General features: G+C 33.8%; 1 protein-coding gene across 1 annotated transcript in view; it reads left to right on the top strand.

Annotated features, from left to right (window-relative positions):
- The first annotated feature begins 10051 nt into the window (after window positions 1–10051).
- The window catches only part of LOC111064357 (gamma-aminobutyric acid receptor subunit alpha-6), a 12357-nt gene continuing 2366 nt past the window's right edge, over window positions 10052–20042 (top strand). Inside the window, exons 1-9 of the mRNA XM_039424476.1 lie at window positions 10052–10179; window positions 11570–11637; window positions 12322–12542; window positions 12883–12965; window positions 13471–13605; window positions 14690–14842; window positions 15645–15805; window positions 17117–17287; window positions 19178–19325. Coding sequence (XP_039280410.1) covers window positions 11611–11637; window positions 12322–12542; window positions 12883–12965; window positions 13471–13605; window positions 14690–14842; window positions 15645–15805; window positions 17117–17287; window positions 19178–19325 — 1099 coding nt within the window. The 5' untranslated portion in view covers window positions 10052–10179; window positions 11570–11610. The remainder of the gene's footprint in view (window positions 10180–11569; window positions 11638–12321; window positions 12543–12882; window positions 12966–13470; window positions 13606–14689; window positions 14843–15644; window positions 15806–17116; window positions 17288–19177; window positions 19326–20042) is intronic.

Here is a 20042-nt window from a genome sequence, read left to right as displayed (position 1 = left end):
CGTGAGGCGTGAGCGTGATGAAGAGCTTCAGATGATGGTACGTCACTTTCACACAGCTACACCAGCACACTCTACACGTCGACCCGCCAACCTACAAGCGCGGCTTATTCGCTCTCCAAACTGCGCGCAGTACCAACTACCAACCACTCGCGGTAAGTTCCACAACTTTCCTACATCTAGATTTAGCACTATTTATCTACAAAATACATATATACTTCACCTAGAATCTTATCAATTTAATAACTTTTATCCACTTTTATTCAGTATGTACGCAATGTAGAGTAAGGTTTGAACTAATGAGGAGCCACCGCATGTGTGAAAGTTTTTAAGGTTAAATTATTTCATTACTATGTACGGTAGACCTATTACGTCACAAGAAAACGAACGCTCAGGAACTTCTAATCCCATCAAAGGGAGATTCGGGAGCTCATAGTGATTAAATGGTGACTTGAATGAGAATTGTTTGATTAAATTCAAGTCTATATAGCCTAGTTGATTTGTTTAGTAAAGCTTTTAATCAGTTATTGTATGTTATACAATCATTAATTAAGCCATTGGTATTTGTTATTTTAATGATGTGAAACCAATATACTAACTCGAATCGAACTTGCAATTGAATGACAGAGCTACTTGGCTTATATACTAAACATTTTTTATTTCCAAATTATGTCACATAATTTCTCACTCCAAATTAGTTTTTTTCTGTTCAATGGATGCTTCAATTTGATTCGTATTCATAAATATTAATTTGAGTATCCTAGATTGATGAGAAAAAATTATGTTTGATTGAGTGGGATATCATACTGCAAATAGTATAATAGTGGGTTGCTCAAAAGCCGGATCAATTTTAATCGTGATATATTGCACGATCAATTCCACGAGAACCAATCAGAGTAGCCTTCTTTTCGAAAAAACCTTCTCTGATTGGTTCTTGTGTAATCATGATTAAAATTTAACTGGCTTTTGTACAACCGGGCCATAACTTTCAAAAACGACAGGCAGACTCATTCTACAGATCCTACCCAGACCTACATTACCTATGTAGGTACCTGTTCCTGAACTTTAATGAATTATTACTATAGAATTTAGTTCTTTGCACCATATATACCCTCCACTAACAATGATATTGATGGGAACAGTAGCTGTTACAATAAAAGCCACAGAATTCTGTATATATTTAATTTTCATGCACCTTATTTTTCTTAAATGCATTTAATATACCATGATTCTTCACCAAATTATTAAGAATTTTTGCATGGTGGAGGTAATTATTATTTAATGAATTATGAATGAGTTCACTAAATTATGTGATGTGTTGCATATTGAAATTTTTCTTCATAGGCTATCTGAAAAGGTCGATCATTTTCAAGAAATTTAAGCATAAAACTTTATATCACGTTCCAAGTATCTAGTTTATGTTATTTCACCAATACTGGTCAAATGATATAGATAAATAATCCTACTAAAAGTTATTGAATTATCTGTAAATATATTTTGATAGAATAATCAAAATATTCATAAATTACTCGTTCTTCAAAGTATTGATTGGAAAATCATTGCAGATGGAGCGACGAGTTTCTGAATAAGTAATCTAATGGAATGGGAAACTGGATTCAATGAAATAGGGCAGGTCAATTCACATTCCAAAGAGGGGATTATAGCCCTGGACAGGGAAAATATCTACCATAGGTGAATACTCGGAACATTTCATTATCTATCACTCATATATTTGACTAGATGGATTCAGACATAATTTGGATTCAGAAAAAAGTTAATGATTGAATAATAGGAGAGGCGTATGCTGAGAAGAGCACTTGAACGCCATTTTGAAGTACAGATGAGAACAATTAATCAATGGGCGAGAGATTAGGAACCATCCAAATGCGATGTTTTAATCCTGTCAAGAGAAGAGGGACAACGGTAGGCTTTACACATGTACAGTACATACTCTTCAGAATAATTAGTGGCAAAATGTAAATTGATTAAAATGCGAAGTGATCGAATTAGAGAACGCTTTATCATTATTTGACGCTTGCTTTTATTTATGCTTGCAACATCTGGTTTCAAGTGCGACAGACCGATAATTCAATGAAGGTGTTTATTAATTTCTGGAAAGAGCGCAAACCATACTTTGGGAGAATGTTATACTGAGTTCACACTGGAGTGTGGATTGTAAAAATGAATGAATGTTCAATTCAAAAGTAGGGAGAAATGTATATAATATATATTAAAAATACATTATATCACTAATAAATGTTAAGTACTTTTCAGAGATTGATTTTGAATAAAACATAGGGGTGATAGACAATATTATTAATAATATTTCAATTTGAATCTACCATCTCCACTCTGGAACCCATTGTTAGGACAATATTCCTTTTCAAACTGATGATCCACGACCACGACTATAGTATTTACTTATTGGCAATTATAAAATACCGGTTTTGAGTCAATAACATCTTAAACTATTCATCCAGTTCAATTAGGACAACTAGGAATGATCTCATTCCATTATTATACTTATTCTTCATTACAGTCTCATGATAGTTATCCATGAATAAATTAGACGGAAAGATGACAAACTATATGACATAAAATAAATTATCAGTCATGAATAAATGAGTCAATGACATCTTGAACTATTTATCCAGTTCAATTAGTACAACTAGGAATGATCTCATTTCATTAATATACTTATTCTCCATTACAGTCTCTTAATAATAATATGACAAGAAAGTAATGACATTATCAGTAACAATTAATAAATGAGATGACAAGATAACAAATTAGTGCAACACGTTCTTGTTGTATTTTATGGCAAAGATATCTCCAATATGGTAAATGAATGTACAGTATTGCACTCTTGCTCCCTCTACGTTAGGTCTGTTTTAAGGTTCAGCCTTCAAGTATTCAATTTTCTATAGAAAGCCTTAAAATTCAAAGCCATCATTTCATAATTCGTTGATTGTACCAATACACAGCCAAAAGTACGAGTACATAACTAGAATGCTTACCAGCACTATTTTACTGTGAACTGCACACAGAACTGATACTTATTCAATGCGGATGTGAATTTGAAGTTTAGCAACTATTTAGGAAAAAACATCAGATCATATAAGGAATATGATATATTAATACGTCCAACACAGAACTTGTGATTTTATTTGAGAACGACAAGGTCACCAACACAAATCTCGTGATTTTATTTGAAAAATACATCACCAACACAGTTCGTAATATGATAATTGTATCAATTGGACATTTTCAATAAGTATGGATAAACAATTCAATTCCATCTTTCAAAAAGAATCTGGTCCAAGGCAAGAAGAGCTGAGACGACAATACATGATTCTAAATTAGGGATGCAACTCACTTGAATTGAATCCAGATTTAAATCAGTCTGTTTTTCTCTACTCCGTTTTAGCCTAAATACAACGCTACATCCAATCAGAATGATAAGCACAGGTAAATATTTGGATGGAAATAACAAGTTCCGAGATGAGAATATGAACGAGAATTCCTACATTCGTTATCAGAAACGCGGCATAATTTTGACTGCTAACATTCACCCTCCATTTCCGTTCGCTAAGAAATTTCGGATTGCACTCGTTCCCATCAGGGCTACCAGCTACCTTCTCTCCATCTCGATTCGTTGTGGAATCTATTCTTTTGTGTGATAACAATGGTGTTTGGGAGTGGTTTTATGGCTTTGATTTGGAAATGAGTGAGTGAGTTGCACAATCATACGAGTAGAAATGTTCGAGCTAATAATACAGACATTTCACGAGTAGAAATGGAAGCCGGTTGTTGGAATGCAGGATCCCCTGAGACATCCCAGCCAAAGGACTGCAGTAATCGGAAAAGTAGGCTATTCTTTTGATCAAGTGATCGATATGGTCCCAGAATAGCTCCTCCTCAAAAATAGAGATATGAGGAGTGTGATAAGAGAGGAGCGAAAAAACTCGCACTGAATCAAGTTGAACGATTCCTATTTGAGGAATATCTATGATATTGATAGTATTGGTGAACATAATAAGAATAAGAAGGAATATGATATATGGAATAATATGCAGGTACCGGTATTTAGTAGAAGGTGCAATTTTCAACGATTTGAAATTGTGTTTGTTATCAAGACGATTTATCAAGTAGTTCACTAATATTTCCCTATTTGAAATTGATTATATTTTAATCATGTAGTTCAAGAAGATTTTCCTATTTGAAATTTCAAATATTTTGTGTGTTATCATGAGAATTACTGTGAATCCACGAATTCATAATATTAAAAATAATACTATTGCGAGTGGTTCGAGTACAAGCTGCAAGGTTTAGTATAATTCACGAACATCATGAATTCCACACAAATCAACCTTATCCAGCAGGTATGAGTGATTCCCATTCCATATTCATAGAGTCCATGCATAATTTCAAATCACCATCAAGATTCCAATCAATTATAATACGTTACAGCTGCAGAGCTCCTCAGGACATTCCAATTGCATTAATTTTCAGTTGTATAATAATTGAATCATTCTCCGCCATAGGGCAGCATATAGTTGCTAGTTCACAAAATTTGTGATGAACGGAGTAGAACGAAGTGGAGAAATAACTTGATATACCGGTACTAGAACTGCTGAACAATACCCATCTGAGTGTCATTTGAGTGTTATTTGGACTGATTATCCGTAATTAATTGTTCCAATTATTGATTACTGGAGTGACGTTTCAATGTTCGTGTATGCCTGTCCCCTAATTCCTACAGTCTGATTTAGGTTGATAAGAGTAGGTACCTCTAAAGCAATGAGTAAATATACTTTTATTGATCAATTATATTCAATGGTATTATTAACTGTATCATATTCACCGTGTTTTGAGATGTTCACTAACATGAATTATCAATATTTTTAAAACGAAGTTTCTTATAAATTCAGACGGGCTCGAAAAAATTGGATCGAGATGGTAATTAAAAATCATAAAATTTGACTATTTGCAGGTTTATTTGAAATTAATTACGCTAATATCGGGGCTCCGAGCTTCGCTCGTTATTTTTATTCATTGATAAACAGAACATAATCCTCTAAAATGATCGTTTTTATATTTCACGGCTGGCTATATGTAATCTTATGAATTTCGGGGATGTGATATTTTGATTTTTCACATACTCGCTCACTCAAATTTTTTACTATCCACAGCTGTTTCAGCCAAGGATGAATTATCCTTGTAATGTCGTTCAGCGAGATTTCCCAAGGATGCGACCCAGTGCAATCGAATTTTGTATATCATAAACCTACTACGTTCAAAATCTCGTGAAAATCGTTAGAGCCGTTTTCGAGATCCGTTGAACATAAATAACCATAATATATAAATATAATAAATATAAAAATACAGAAATTGCTCCCTTAATATAATAGGATAGGATAGTGAGGTCCACGTTATAATGGCACTGGAGAAAGATAGCAGAACAACGTTGCCGATCCTCTGTCTTGTTCATGCCTTTTATAGACGGTAGCTGATACAGGTTTATTGATGAAATATTAACTTTTCATTCTCGTTTAAAATAATCAAATAAATATTTCATTAAGCAAGTAATTATATTTTTCAGTAATTTCATGAAGAATTTTCATGATTAAGATGAAATATTTTGTCAATTTATTATTAATTCTACATTGTTAAAAGATGATCTGACAACAAAGCAAAGCGAGAAAGAGATAGCGCTATCATTGATGCGATAGATAGCAATATCATTGCTAATCAAACACTGCCATTTTAACGTGGACCTCACTATAGATTGCAGCATTTTGTAATGTTTTATCTTAGTATGTGGTACACAATATTATGAATCTTTCCCAAATGCTTCTCAATGAACGGACTTTCAACATTTCTCAGTAGAATTTTACTACTAAAACATAGGTTTTTGATTATATTCTGCATTAAATTTCTATTACTATAAAGTTGTCCTAAACTACACAAATTCTATGTCTTTGAATAACGCCTTTTCTTTTTCGGAAGCATCATAGCCTCGAACTATAGGCTATGTGAAAGGAGAGAAATGTTCAGCTTTCAAATTTCATCGATTCAATTTTTCTGAGTCCGTAAAAGACTGTTCTGCTGTCGCCAGCGGCAAAGCTATGACAACGAAACAGAGGAAGACTTGTGTGAAAATCAATGCATCGTGCATCGGGTTTTCAATATGTTGACAACACTCGAGAGTTGTCACAGCTACAAACTTATCTACGAGAGAAGAATGAGTCCTCTGTCAATATTTAAGGAAGCATTTACACGTTCATATGCAAAGAATGGGGGAGATTTGGAAAAACAAGAGCTCTTGTTTATTCCGCATACCTCTGCAACGCAACGCTGAATTTGGCGAGTAAAAATCACAAAATAAAATTATAAATGTCTCTCATAAATCCAATTTTTTATTAGGCTACCGGTATAACGTTATCAAGTATTAAAGAATAGTTTACTCCTGTTTCCCTGAATTTAGCTACCGATGTTGAAACAACTAATATTTTGAATTATGTACACGCGTTATTCATTCTTCATTGATGCTGTAATATGCAGCGAAAAGAAAAACTTCATTTACTCGACTGTGAATAGATTGGTGGTCTATTAATTAAGAAATGAGACTTGCGTTATGACACAAGCCGGTAAAGATTAACAACTATTTTTTAAAGTACTGGAAAGGAGGTTTGAAATATGATGCCTCTTTCTTATTAAGAAATAATAGTATATTCGCAGGTAAAGCCTAATTTATACGATGCCATTGGCGAAACAGTTGTCTTTGGACAATTGTCATCACGTGGTTGCGGATTGTCGGAGGCCAGGCTAGTTAAACGAGAAGATGTTTATACGCGGCAAACTATTGGCACGTCAGTTGACAGCTGAACATGTCCAAGTTCTCGTCATCTGTTGTGACTAAACAGCTGAACTGGCAAAATCAAGACAGCGCTACTGGCCTACACCGTTCACACGGCGCCAATTGTCGCGACAACTGAAATTCCGAGTTGGGGGGGGGGGCTCCCTGGGACCAATTGACAGTCCATAGTCTATTCCCGAAGACAGTTAAATTTCGGGCCAATTGTCGTGACAGTTGGAAAGACAATTGGCCTGAAGTGTTTGAACGAAGACAATAATTTCATGCCAGTCAGTTGCCTTATGACAATTGTCTCACTAATCGGCATCGTATAGTATAGTATCGGCAAGTCTAGTATAAACTAGGCTTTAAAGTTGCTCACACACTGTACATATGATAATTGTGCATGTGCATTTTTAGTGGATATACAGCTGCAATGTATACTGCTATATCACATATACAGCTGCAATAAATACTTCCAATATAGAATTCAAGCTTTGTTTTGATTTTTTGCTTGTGTGAATGGAATAATTGATGTATAATACCTAGTACGAAGGTGCACAGCCTATTCCTGTGACATGGACTGTTAAGTTTTGTGAAACATGCCCCTGATTATATAGATCCATACAAATGATTAATCAGACAGGATTTAGTTGCAGCAATCTGCAAGCAAACCGTCATCATTAACATGTATCACACTGAAACTGCCCATACAGACAGAGCAGTTCACAGATTGAACATGGAGCCATACTGCGGTCTCTCTTGATTGAAACGTTTAGTATGTGGGTGAGAGCCATTCCACCATTGAACATACAACATGAAACATGTCCGATCAAAATTAATATTTTTTAAATTTCATTGAGGACAATATCTCTTATTTCTTACACCAGGAAATCAAAACGAATTTAATTAAAATTTATGTTAATTTTCTTACGTTCATCTACTTCCACTTTAATTTGAATTAACGTATTAATATAGTAGTATTCGTATTGTCACTGCTTCTATGATTCATAAAGGAAATTAGTCGCATGAGACGTAATGGCACGTACGTGCCGCATGTAATGCGCCAGCTCTAATTCCCTCTGCCCATAAGCCGCTCAAAATAACCTTCCTACCTATAATAAACATTTACATGAACATTCACTGGAAATTTGATTCAAAATGAAGTAACATAACCTACGTATAAAGCCGTGTCCACACTGAACAAATGTTCTACAAACATGTTTGTTGAAAATGTTTTGACAAATTTTATTATGTTTGACAAACAATGTTTGCCCGTGGCCAGTGTGGACGCGTCACTAAACAAAATATTTGTAAGTGGGAAGAACAGGTTTTATGTTTTACGGCTGTGAACACTGAAAATGTTTGGAAAACAGTATTTTTTTGTTTGACAAACGATGATTGTCCAAACTTTTTAAAATGTTTGTCCCTGAGCTCCTCAACAAACATGTTTGCCGAACAGTGTGGACACGGCTTAATGTTCAGGTTGCAAAATTAATTACACGAGAAATTTAGAAAACATTGTAGAAAATGGAGGAAATAGAATAAAATCATACTTCAACTTTGAACCCAGTCACTCACGTATTCTTAGTTGATATGATTTGTATATAATAAAGTATGGCTTGGGCCTAGCTTCTCTGTAACCAGTGGTACAACTCTCCTGATAAGAAGTTTCTATTTGTAATATTGATTGGTGTAGGGTTCTATGGAAATATGAAGTACCTATACGAGAATAACTGATTCACAGTAGTTTTTCTTATACGCTTCAAAATTCATTAGTTTGAAGTATTGGTTTCGAAATTGATTAACCCGTATTGACAAAATAAGATGAGATGAAATGATCTTCTATTCAACACAACACATTCTTCAATAAAATTTATAGTTAAATAACGTCAAAGAACTTATCAAAAACTCACGGACAAATGATTCAATCAAATGGGACAATTGTTACAATAAACTAATTAATCAAAAGAAAAGCCTTCTGTAAAGGGTAACGTTGTGAAGTTGTTGGACTGTGAAGTTATTGAAATTGATAAATTATCCAATTCTAAGTTGTGATTTCAAAACATCAGTTCATAGATACAGAACAATACAACAAACAGAAGGATATTTGAACCAGTACAAGTTACAGCTTGCTATGATAGCTGGTAGGTTTCATTTTGTTTTTTAGTTTAGGTGGTTTATGGGTGTATAAAAATGGGTTTGGGCGCCGTAAACAAATGGGTAACGTGGGAAATGGATGTGAAGGGTAGTTTGTGACAAAGTTTTCTTGTTTCGTTGGACCGCAGGTGCTCCAGTGCTTTGCTCTACGGCTTCAAAGCGAGCTGAGAGAGACGACAGAGAAGGCGAGCAAGAAAGCCAACGGCGGCACAAGAATGATTTTGCTGACTGTGCTACTTCTGGCGTAAGTACCCGACTGTCAATAGCGGACGGGGGGTGTTGGAAGGGGGAGGGGGTTTTGAGCACCCTACTGCTCTTGGGACTTGCTGCAATCGTCTGGAGTGTTCACCATCGACAATGGACCTTTAAACGCATAAAAAATTGGCAAACTTTGACTTTAATTTCAGGCCGAGAAAAAGAGTTGCAGCCATCATCCAATCAATACCCCTCACGTCTATTACGCTTGAAACCTTCATCCACATTGTAAGCCTGATTGTTTTTTAATTTGCAAGCAGCAATTTCACATATATGGTGAACTCTTCCATCAATTAAGCCAGGACTAAATTAGGAACTTCATATGCTACAGTAATTTTTCCATTATAGTTTTAATAATTCCCAATTTAAAATTGAGTTTACATTTCTTCAGTATATCCAGAATCTCATCTAACGGCTTTTCTCTTCGGTTTCCCATCAAAAATATGATTTATTTTATACTGTCAAAATAATAGCCCTGAAACAATATGCTACAGCTGGATGAACAAACTCCATCCCAAACACATATTTAATCGATTTTCAACAAAAAGTTTCAATCTTATCAAGACAAATTTGAGAGCCAGATTCAGTTTCTCAATAAATAGACCTTTACTCTTTAAAGACACAGAGTAAACACCAGTTCACCAGTGCTTTCATTCAAATGAAAAAGGCTAACTCATGAATTCTCAATGAGTTGAAAAATTCGATAATTGAAAAAGTAATCAACCGGTAGAAAGTATTCTGCTGATTTTTCAAAAATAAAATTCAATATTTCTGATGCAGGTGTTCTCATCTTACTACGAGTTCCCGAGAACTACGCTCCGTCAATGATGCCGTGAGTAAGAACATTACACTGGTACTGGAGAACCTCCTCAAGAACTATGAAAGAACACAACTACCAACTCATAATACTGGTGAGTGAAAGCATCAAATATCTGCCGTGATTACAATAATTTGATTGTACAAAACTTTTATTGTAATCAGGACTAAAAGTTATGATATTTTTAATAAACTACTGTATTGCTAATTTGTATGACGTATACAATGTCACATTGAACATATTGGTTTAATCTTTCTACCTCACTTCTTCAAAATTTACGCGACTATGAAAATCATATCAAAGAAACTTAGAATTTGGATTATATTATATTCATTTTAATTCCATTCATTTTGATAGAAATGTGAATTCCTATTATATGATTATGAATTTCATTAATCTTATAGTCATGGACAAATCATTCGAATTATTGAGCAATTTAGAATAAAGAAGTTGGATTTAAGTACTGATATTTAACTGTATCTTCTTAAATTATTTGAAATTGAATTTCGAATACTGTAGTTTGACATCAAACTAGTGTTTCAATCAGTTTTCGCTTTCTCAAGTAATGTATTATTCGACAAAGAGCCTGTATGCTATTGATTAGCGTGTTGTATTTATGTAAAAATTAATAATAATGTCTTAATAAGTTGATTAATAATCCAATTAACTTAGTAGCTATATTTATAATAAAATATCTGTAGTCAGACCCCAAGCAATACAGTACATTTCAAACCTTGACGTGCACTTATAATCGTGTAAGATTTTCAAAACTTGTCAAAAATGCCATACGCCAAATAATATAAATAGTTATTGTATATCATTTGCTATTAGCATCAAATTATTGAAAAAAACCATATAAATTTGAATGTTTCGCATTATCCATCCAGCAAGCTGATCTGTAGGCTTACATTTTGAAATCGTACATCCTCAGCGAGACTGAGTTCGAAGAATCGAAGCTCCGTCTACACAATGAAAGATTGGGGTCGCAGCGCGCATAATCTATTCTGAATCAGTGGTCCATAATATTGGCGAATTCGATGCCGTTATTACCACTGCAATGGCTGCTGGCTGCTGGCTGCTGGCTGGTCGTCATGTAGACAGGTGAAGTGAATCAGGGCTGGAATGGTGCTGTGGGGGGGGGGAAGGGAGATACCTACATCAGTCTGGCAAAATCAAAATCAATCAGTCGTGTAACGGATGTGACAGAGAGAATTCCAATGAAAGAGACGTTCACAGATTATGCGCTTGATATGATCAAGACTCCTGTCTCCTGTATCCCGCTTCCATCACATTACTTCCACGAATAATTTGTAATTTGTTCGTCACCGACTTCTATAAATCCGCTTTCCGAGGAAGCACTCATCCCAATAGATCTATTCATTTATATTCAATACATTCTCTTACATCTTATTTCCCTCATGTATTCTGTTCATTTTTGGATATTGTCAAAAAATGAAAATCTGAAGTCCAATATGATTTTTCAGGATGACCAACTGTTATCACTACCAACATATTGATACGAAGCATGGGTCCAGTGTCTGAATTGGATATGGTGAGTATTTTTCGTTATTACGAATTGAATAAATTGATTTCATTATTTCACTATTGATAATACGTTGGCTTCGAATCCATCTTCCTTTGGTGGAACTATATTGTTGTTTTATTTCATCACCTGATGATGTACTGCTCAATTTAAGCTCACACAGCATTTGACACGTCAAACTATTTTATGGACTTGAATGTATTATTCATAATCAATGAACAATTGACAATGATATAGAAGTTTCACAAAGACAGATAATGTACCAATTTGATGGAGTATAAGAAATAAATTAATTAACATGTACCATTGAAAAGATACGGGCCATACATGTTTTCTAAATTATTAAAACTGGAAGATTTGTAGAAAATCCGAATATTGACTTTGATTTGGTCAAATGCTTCACCATGTAAGTTATTAGAAATATACTGGAATCAGCAAGCAATTGAAAGTGGATTGGACATTTTCTCAGAGTTCATAGTAAGGAAGTCGAACGTTACGATATGGGAGGTCATGTCAAAGGGCGAAAGTTGAAATTATACGTCATTTGCAAGAAATTCCAAGGATGAAAATTGAAAATGCCTGATCAGAGAACGTCATTATCGAAAGATATTACCTGACTTTTGACTTTGAGCAATCAATAAGGAAATTTAAGATGATTGCCTTAATTTCAATCTATTAAAATCTGTGTTGCAGGATTATTCGATGGACTGCTATTTTCGGCAAACGTGGAGAGACTCACGACTCAGTTTTAAGGGACCAATAAAGAGTTTGAGCCTGAGCATTAAAATGCTGGAAAGGATTTGGAGACCAGATACCTATTTTTACAATGGAAAGCAGTCCTATGTTCACACCATTACTGTTCCAAATAAATTACTGCGCATATCTCAGGATGGTGATATTTTATATTCAATGCGGTAAGAATTGTTAAAAATATCTATCCATCAATTCAACTGAATCAATCTCCTGCACCTTAATATCCAATCATTCAACAAACAAATTCATTTATCTAGAAGAAATCTCTTCATTATTGAATTAACAATTTTCAATATTATATACCATATTGTGGTTGAGCCTTCAACTAGACAGTTCTCAGTTTATTGAGTTGAGTAAGTTTTTAGTTTCAATTAACATAAAAAGTTACTTGATAAAGTAAATTCCATATATCCGTAGGAGAGATAACTCGCTTCAGGATCTGCTGATGATAGTAATTTTTACTACTCAATCATCATAGAGTAAATCATAGTATTTTTTTCAGTTGACAATAAAAGCCAAATGTCCAATGGAGCTCAGGAGTTTTCCTATGGATCGTCAGTCATGTCCATTGATTCTAGGCAGTTGTGAGTAAAGAACAATAGATATCTCTACTAATGGGGAATAAATGAGAGATTGCATGTGATTAAAAATTTAGATTTTCGTTTAATAATTGTTGTAGCCTAATAAATATATCCATCAGTAGTAAGGTCGATTAGGTACTTGCAAATATCAATAACTTTATCTAAAAAATCAAATGAACTCATTTATCATCTTGAAGTTGAATTTGTCGTCATCATTATTTTTATTTTTTCACATCCACATTTATTATTGTCATCATTTATGAGTTTAGTTCTCTACATGAAATAACAAAAATTGAAAAGTGGATATAATATGGAACTGAAGTTAAAAATTTTACTAGTGATTGGATACATTATTACAGGTATAAAAAATAATAAGCGTTTGAGAATATAATTTAAATTATTCCTGTGGCAAAAGTAAGTAAAAGTGTATAATTGTTTAAACTCATTAATGATGACTATTAATTCAAATGTAAGCAGAAACATTGCTGATTGATTCTTGTACTTACAGATGCTTATCCGAGTCACCAACTCATCTACCAATGGCAAACGGGCGGAAGTGTCAGTTTTGAGCCAGGAATGACTCTCTCTCAGTTCGACCTGATGGGCAGTCCTCAGCGCAACCTCTCTTTTCATCGGAGAGAAGGTATCTGCAAAATACACATCAAATATGTGAACCACTCCAATCTATTTCAGATTCCTGAATGGGAACAATGAAAATATAATAAGTTCGTGAGATGAATATGAGAGTTTATTGAATACATTACTAATATTGAATAGGCTACTGAAGATGGGAATTAGTATGTATTGAATACATTACTAGGATTCAATTCTGGAAGATAGAAGATTAAATACTATACTAAACTCCCCGATTTGAACTAAATCAAAATTATTCGAATTGGTGGCATAGCAAATTCTGTTAAGAGATAAGCTTCAAGACCAAGAATGTCAGAGAATAACCAAAGTATTTGTAAAGTGTTTCAAGCATGAATTGAAAACGATCTGCTGGACTCAATTATGCGTATTCGAATAGTATAGTAAGAAGATTGGAAAGAGCCTCATAATATGTGGGCATACAAGGAAAATCCACCAAGTCCATAAAAGTAAATTTTTCAGGAAATCAATTTCTAATTTCCAACATCAATCATAATTTCCTCATAGTGATTTTTCACAAAATAATTTCATACGGTACAAGAAATTAAATTTTCTTCATTTGTTTGATAATTAATTATTTATTCATAGTTCATAGAATTAAAAAAAACTGATAAAAATAAAAGTATGGAAAAATTGGACTTCTAGTGCATTTTCCTTGTACACCCACTTATTATTGTCTAATGAATTTTAGCCTATGAACCGCAATATTACAATAAATTCCAATTATTTTTGTATAAAAACATCATTCTCCAATCTATTTGTTAAATCTTGTACATTGATTGGGGAGAGGAAAAACGTACAATATTTCAAGTTTTATTAAATATACTCTTACTCATAGTGCCTTAACAAAGTTCTTCTCACGCAGTGAGCTAGACCTCTAGACTTTGAATAAAATGGTATGCTTCTGAAATATAAAATTATATTTAAAATTACATAATAACAAACTATTATACAAACTTTAATGAAACAAATAATTAATTAGAACTATATTTTTAGAACTTAATTAGAACAAACTATATTTTGTAATTAGAACAAACTTCATCACGGTAGTTGAGTTTGAAACTTGATTGTTCTAGGTACATTCTCGTTATTGCAAGTGAACTTCAATCTGCAAAGGCATACAGGCTACTTCCTGATTCAGGTGTATGTGCCTTGCATTCTCATTGTCGTCTTATCCTGGGTTTCGTTCTGGATTCATCGAGAAGCAACAAGTGACAGAGTTGGACTAGGTAAAAGTTTCATGATTTGAATATCATGATGGCTAAAATTTTCAAGATGATTCAATAAGCTTAGATGTAAGGGATGCACAGCAAGTGAATGTAGAAATTATTGGTCTTATAAATCGTAATACTGTACAGTGAAAGAATATTTGAATATTTCAATACCTGATTCAGCAATTATTGAACTGATAATTATGTTGGAGAATGTCAAAAAAAATCATTCACAATGGTTTTGGCGATTAATCATGAACTTGAATTTGAAATATTCATGATTTCTGTGTGATTATAAAATTTATATTAGATTTTAGTATATTTCATTTTGATTTTTCAGGCCATTGGTAATCTGAATTTGAACAATAATGATAAGCCTAATTGAATAAATTTTGATTCTACTGGATTTTTAAAATATGCATTTTAAAATTGATTATTCATATAAACAATACTGCAAAATATTTCTTTTTGAAGATATTTAGAAATATCACAGTTAAAATTATGTTGAAACAAATTAAAAAACTTATTTCATAGGACAAAATTAATCTACCTGATTCGGCAATTATTGAACTTATAATTATGTTGGAGAATGTTGAAAAAAAATCATTCACAATGGTTTAATGGTTTTGGCGACTAATCATGAACTTGAATTTGAAATATTCATGATTTCTGTGTGCTTATAGAATTGTTTCGCTCAATGAATTATCAATACCTATAGCTGCAAAAATTTTACATTTGAATGATTGAGGATTTGGATTTATGAGACATCAGATGAGGAATTTTTTATTCTACAGGTTTTTCAACTTTTTTCGTCTTTTAGGAATAACTACAGTTCTTACTCTATCTACGATCAGCTTGGACAGTAGAACTGATCTTCCAAAAGTAAAGTATGCTACAGCTCTGGACTGGTTTCTGTTGATGAGCTTCTTCTATTGCATCGCAACTCTATTAGAATTTGCTGGCGTTCATTATTTCACCAAGGTAATAATTTTGGCGAATTCGAAAATAATCTATCACATTTAAACTCATCATCTTTCACAGTTGAATTACAGCCTATCCGATGAGCCGGCTTACCCTATTGGTCAAAAAGGATTCACCTCATTACCATCTCACCCACACAAATTATCTACTGATTTTGGAATCATAGAAATATATAGAAAATAAATGAACCTACTACTAATATACATGGATTGAAAATCCTCCACTATATCACCGCTATAAAACTCACCCTTCTCAATTTATGGAGTAGTGTAATTTACATCCAGAAATCACTCCTATTTGGAGAATTTAAAATATCAATACATTTAGTATTATATAATCTTGAGGAGTTGATATTTGGTTTGTTTTTCTCATTAATAGAAAAGTCAATAGGATAACATGTACCTGAAAAAATTTAAGATTTTGCCATAATGTTACCATGCAGAGCTTAGCTTGGTAATTATTGTTGATCACATTTATCTCAAATTCCGCATATCTTCATTGAAACATTGAAAATTTATAGGCTAATAGTAAATAGAAAATTCAAATCAAATCTCATGAGAGATTTATCTTCAAAACGAAAAGTACCATTGAATCTTAAAATACTGAATGATAATTATCAATAATAACTAATATCATCAATTTATAATCAATGATTATAAATTTGGAAGTCATCATAAAGTTATCAAGTCATAACAAATTGTCATAAATACAACAGATTATAGAAGGTAAATTAAGTAGGTAAATTTGATTACCGTATCCTACAGGAATAATCATATTTTATATTGTCATAGCCTATGTGTCATGCAGTTATGTAAAGGCCAAGCCACAAGAAGCGTTTTTTCAGGAGTTTTCAGACGAATCGTCAGGGCAGGAGACGAAGCTCTCAGATAGGCTGATAGTGTTGACGTTCGAGAAGCAGCCAATCGGAGTTGAGCTTCCTGCTCTGCCGACTCGTCTGAAAATGCCTGAAAAGAGCTTATAGTTTGACTTGCTACTAATCCACTTAAAATAAAAGAGACAAAATAATAATATACTACAAATAATGAACAAATAAAAATTATATAGGCTAATATATTATGTATATTACTATAAATAATAATAAACAAATCATAATCAATTGATAAAGTTTGTAGAGTAGCGAATATTGATGTTGTGGAATTTCTCAATAATTGAAGAGACTTGAAGTGGATTATTGGCAATATCAAGTCTCTTCAATCATAGTCAATTATTGATTTATTTATTTATTATGTACGCAAGCATGATATAGGCCTACTCACACTTTCGAGTAATGTTTGTCGCAATGTTGACCAGGTGGGGAGTGGCGAGATACCGATAGATGAGGACGAATGGGAGGACGTGGATGCGACGAGCCAGGAGGTGATAGGCGTGACGGCCAGCGACCTCGGCTTCACCATCAACATGGACTCACCCACCTTCCGCAGTGCTCGACGGCGCAGCTCTCTCATATGCCCCATCTACAATGTCAGTTTGCTCCAACAATTCGAAACATTTCAGATATATGGCTGATATCTAAATAAATATCAATGGCTTGGGATAGGAAGCGAATGAATTCCTAGTTGTTTTGTAGCTGTCTTGAGAAATTAGTGTTAAATCAGTGATAGGCCGTTTCTCTCTTTTGTGACTCTCTCACCGATAGTCAGCCGAAATTTGTCGGCCGTCACCAGGTCCGGTTGCACAAACACCTGTTGAATTTCAATCATGATTAAATTCCACGAGAACCAGTCAGAGAAGGATTCTATGATTGGTTATCGTGGCATGCAATTGAACGTTAACCGGCTTTTGTGCAACCGACACCAAGTATGAAAACGTTCATAAGACAATGTATAATATTGTTTGAAAAACTGAAAACAGGAAGAAGAAATTTAACATGTATTAAAAGGAAACAAAATTTGTTGATAATAATTTATGAGTGTTAAATAGCAGGTCCACAACATTTATCAATAGATTAAGATTATATACATCTATCGTCATTAGACATGAAATACTTTTTAATACGGAAAAACTAATTTAATAAGGAGGATATATGTGTTTCCAATTTGATGAAAAATGACAAGCACCTAGGCCTACCGTACTGTAGCAAAGAAACTATGATACATAGAAGAAATAAAGTACGGTATCTCAAAGCTTTCAAAAACTTTAACTGCAAACTTCAAATACAATAGAACTGAGCATATCCAACCAATGTGCATAGTTAACGGTTATAAACTGCGCATTTACCGTACTATAAATATTCTTCTAAATTTCCGTTAACTACTTTCAATTTTGTGTTACTTAGTTCATCATATTGACTGTGACTGAGAAAAATACGAACATAATATTCTCCTGTCACTCATCTTTCAGTTTGCAGCAGTGGATTGAACTTTTTTTTTCTGTTTTCTATTAGTAATGCTATCACAGTAATCAACTATGTGAGTTTTTTTAATAAAATATTTTTTTCAACCTGTAAGAATAACAATATAATATTATTGAATCACATAACTAAAAGCTCGTTAAATTTCAATCCTGATTAAGCCTAATTGTAATAGATCCAATCAGAGAAGCCTTCCCCGTTAGGTTCTCGTGACATCTAATCATGATCAATATTTAACAGGCTTTTTTGCAACTGAGCCTAATGTCATAAGCAGCAACTGAAGGAAAAGTATGTGGAATCATAATTATTATTAAACGAGAATCCAAATTAAATGCTGTAATTCACCCCGAAGACTTCTGCTACTGCAAATATTGACAACAGGGTAAACAGCTACAGTGAGGTCCACGTTATAATGACAGTATTTGATCAACTTCGGTGTTGCTATCCCTGTCTATCATTCGACAAAGCAGGTAGTACTATCCTTTTCTTGCTCCGCAACGATGCCAAATCTGTTTTCGACAATGAAGAAAGATAATTAATCAAGGCAGAGAATCGGCAACGCTTTCCTCATATTTTAATCCACTGTCATTATAACGTGGATCTCACTAAAGATGGAAATTCGATGAGCGCTACTATTCAAAAATTATTTGTCAGCCCGGGGAATCGAACCAAGTACCTCCTAATTACCGGTCAGGAATGCTTACCCTTACACCAAACTGACAATCTCTGGATATCAACGCTCATTTTATACGAATCCATAGCGGCCAGCCAGTCTACGGATGGAAATTACTGAGATATTGCAATTATTCAAATGCTTATGAATTAAAAATTATTAAATAATTTGGATTTTTGTTTAATAATAATTATTAATTCATTAGCATTTGAGTGATTGCAATATCTCAGTAATTTCTATCTGAAATCAATAATTTTGCATGTAAATTCAGTGCATTAATGAATGTTATAACTTCAAATCAATGGATGTAAAACGATTGATTGGTCAGGACCCGTCAGCAATGAGCGGTTCTCCACGGCGGTTGTCGATTGCCCCAGTGGTGAGCAGCCGCGTGCACACGGCTCGCAATACCATGGAGCGACACACGCAGACCGAAACCAAGGTGTCCAAGTGGACGCAAATGCTCTACTGCATAGGTCAGTCATATTCCTTCTACACATACCTAACTAATATCTGCATCCCAATTCATATTCATCGACAGAAGAAAAAAGATTGTTGAATTCATTAGACCATAACATTCTGATTGAGAACAAAATTATAGAAACAATACTGTTTCGAGAAAGGATTAAAGTGTTCATCACACTTACTGTGATTCGCAGTCGACGGCGACTATTTCAAAAGTTCCAGCAATATTCCCACATATCAATGAAAGTGGCTTGCCACTGGCACAGTGAAACTATAATTTCCATGACTTCCGAATGGACTGTTTACACTCAGCACGGTCTAGCGAGTATGGATAGTCCCATTTGAACTTATGGGAAATAATATTTTCACTTTCCCTGTCAGTGATCACAGATACATGGGAATATATCTTCAACCACTTGTTATTCATTATTTATTTTGAGATACATATGAGAGAACAAGGATGTTAAATATTCTCTCTCTACCGTCGCCGTCATGCGTATCCCACAAAACTTGAGTCTACTTACACTGTTGGTCCAAAACAGGTCGAAGAAAGAAGGATGCTTAATGAATGCAAATTAAGCTGCAATCATATCAAAGACAGACAAACGAATTTGGAAGAGATATGAAACATTGAATAAAATATATTTGAGGAATAAAAGTTTTCGTATTTGAATGCTTGGTAATACGCGTGCTAATATGCTTTTATACGCTAATTTTATGGACCTTCA

This window comes from Nilaparvata lugens, chromosome 3 (genome assembly GCF_014356525.2).
Source record: "Nilaparvata lugens isolate BPH chromosome 3, ASM1435652v1, whole genome shotgun sequence".
NCBI classification, from domain to species: Eukaryota; Metazoa; Arthropoda; class Insecta; order Hemiptera; family Delphacidae; genus Nilaparvata; species Nilaparvata lugens.
This window is presented reverse-complemented; position numbering and strand designations above follow the sequence as displayed.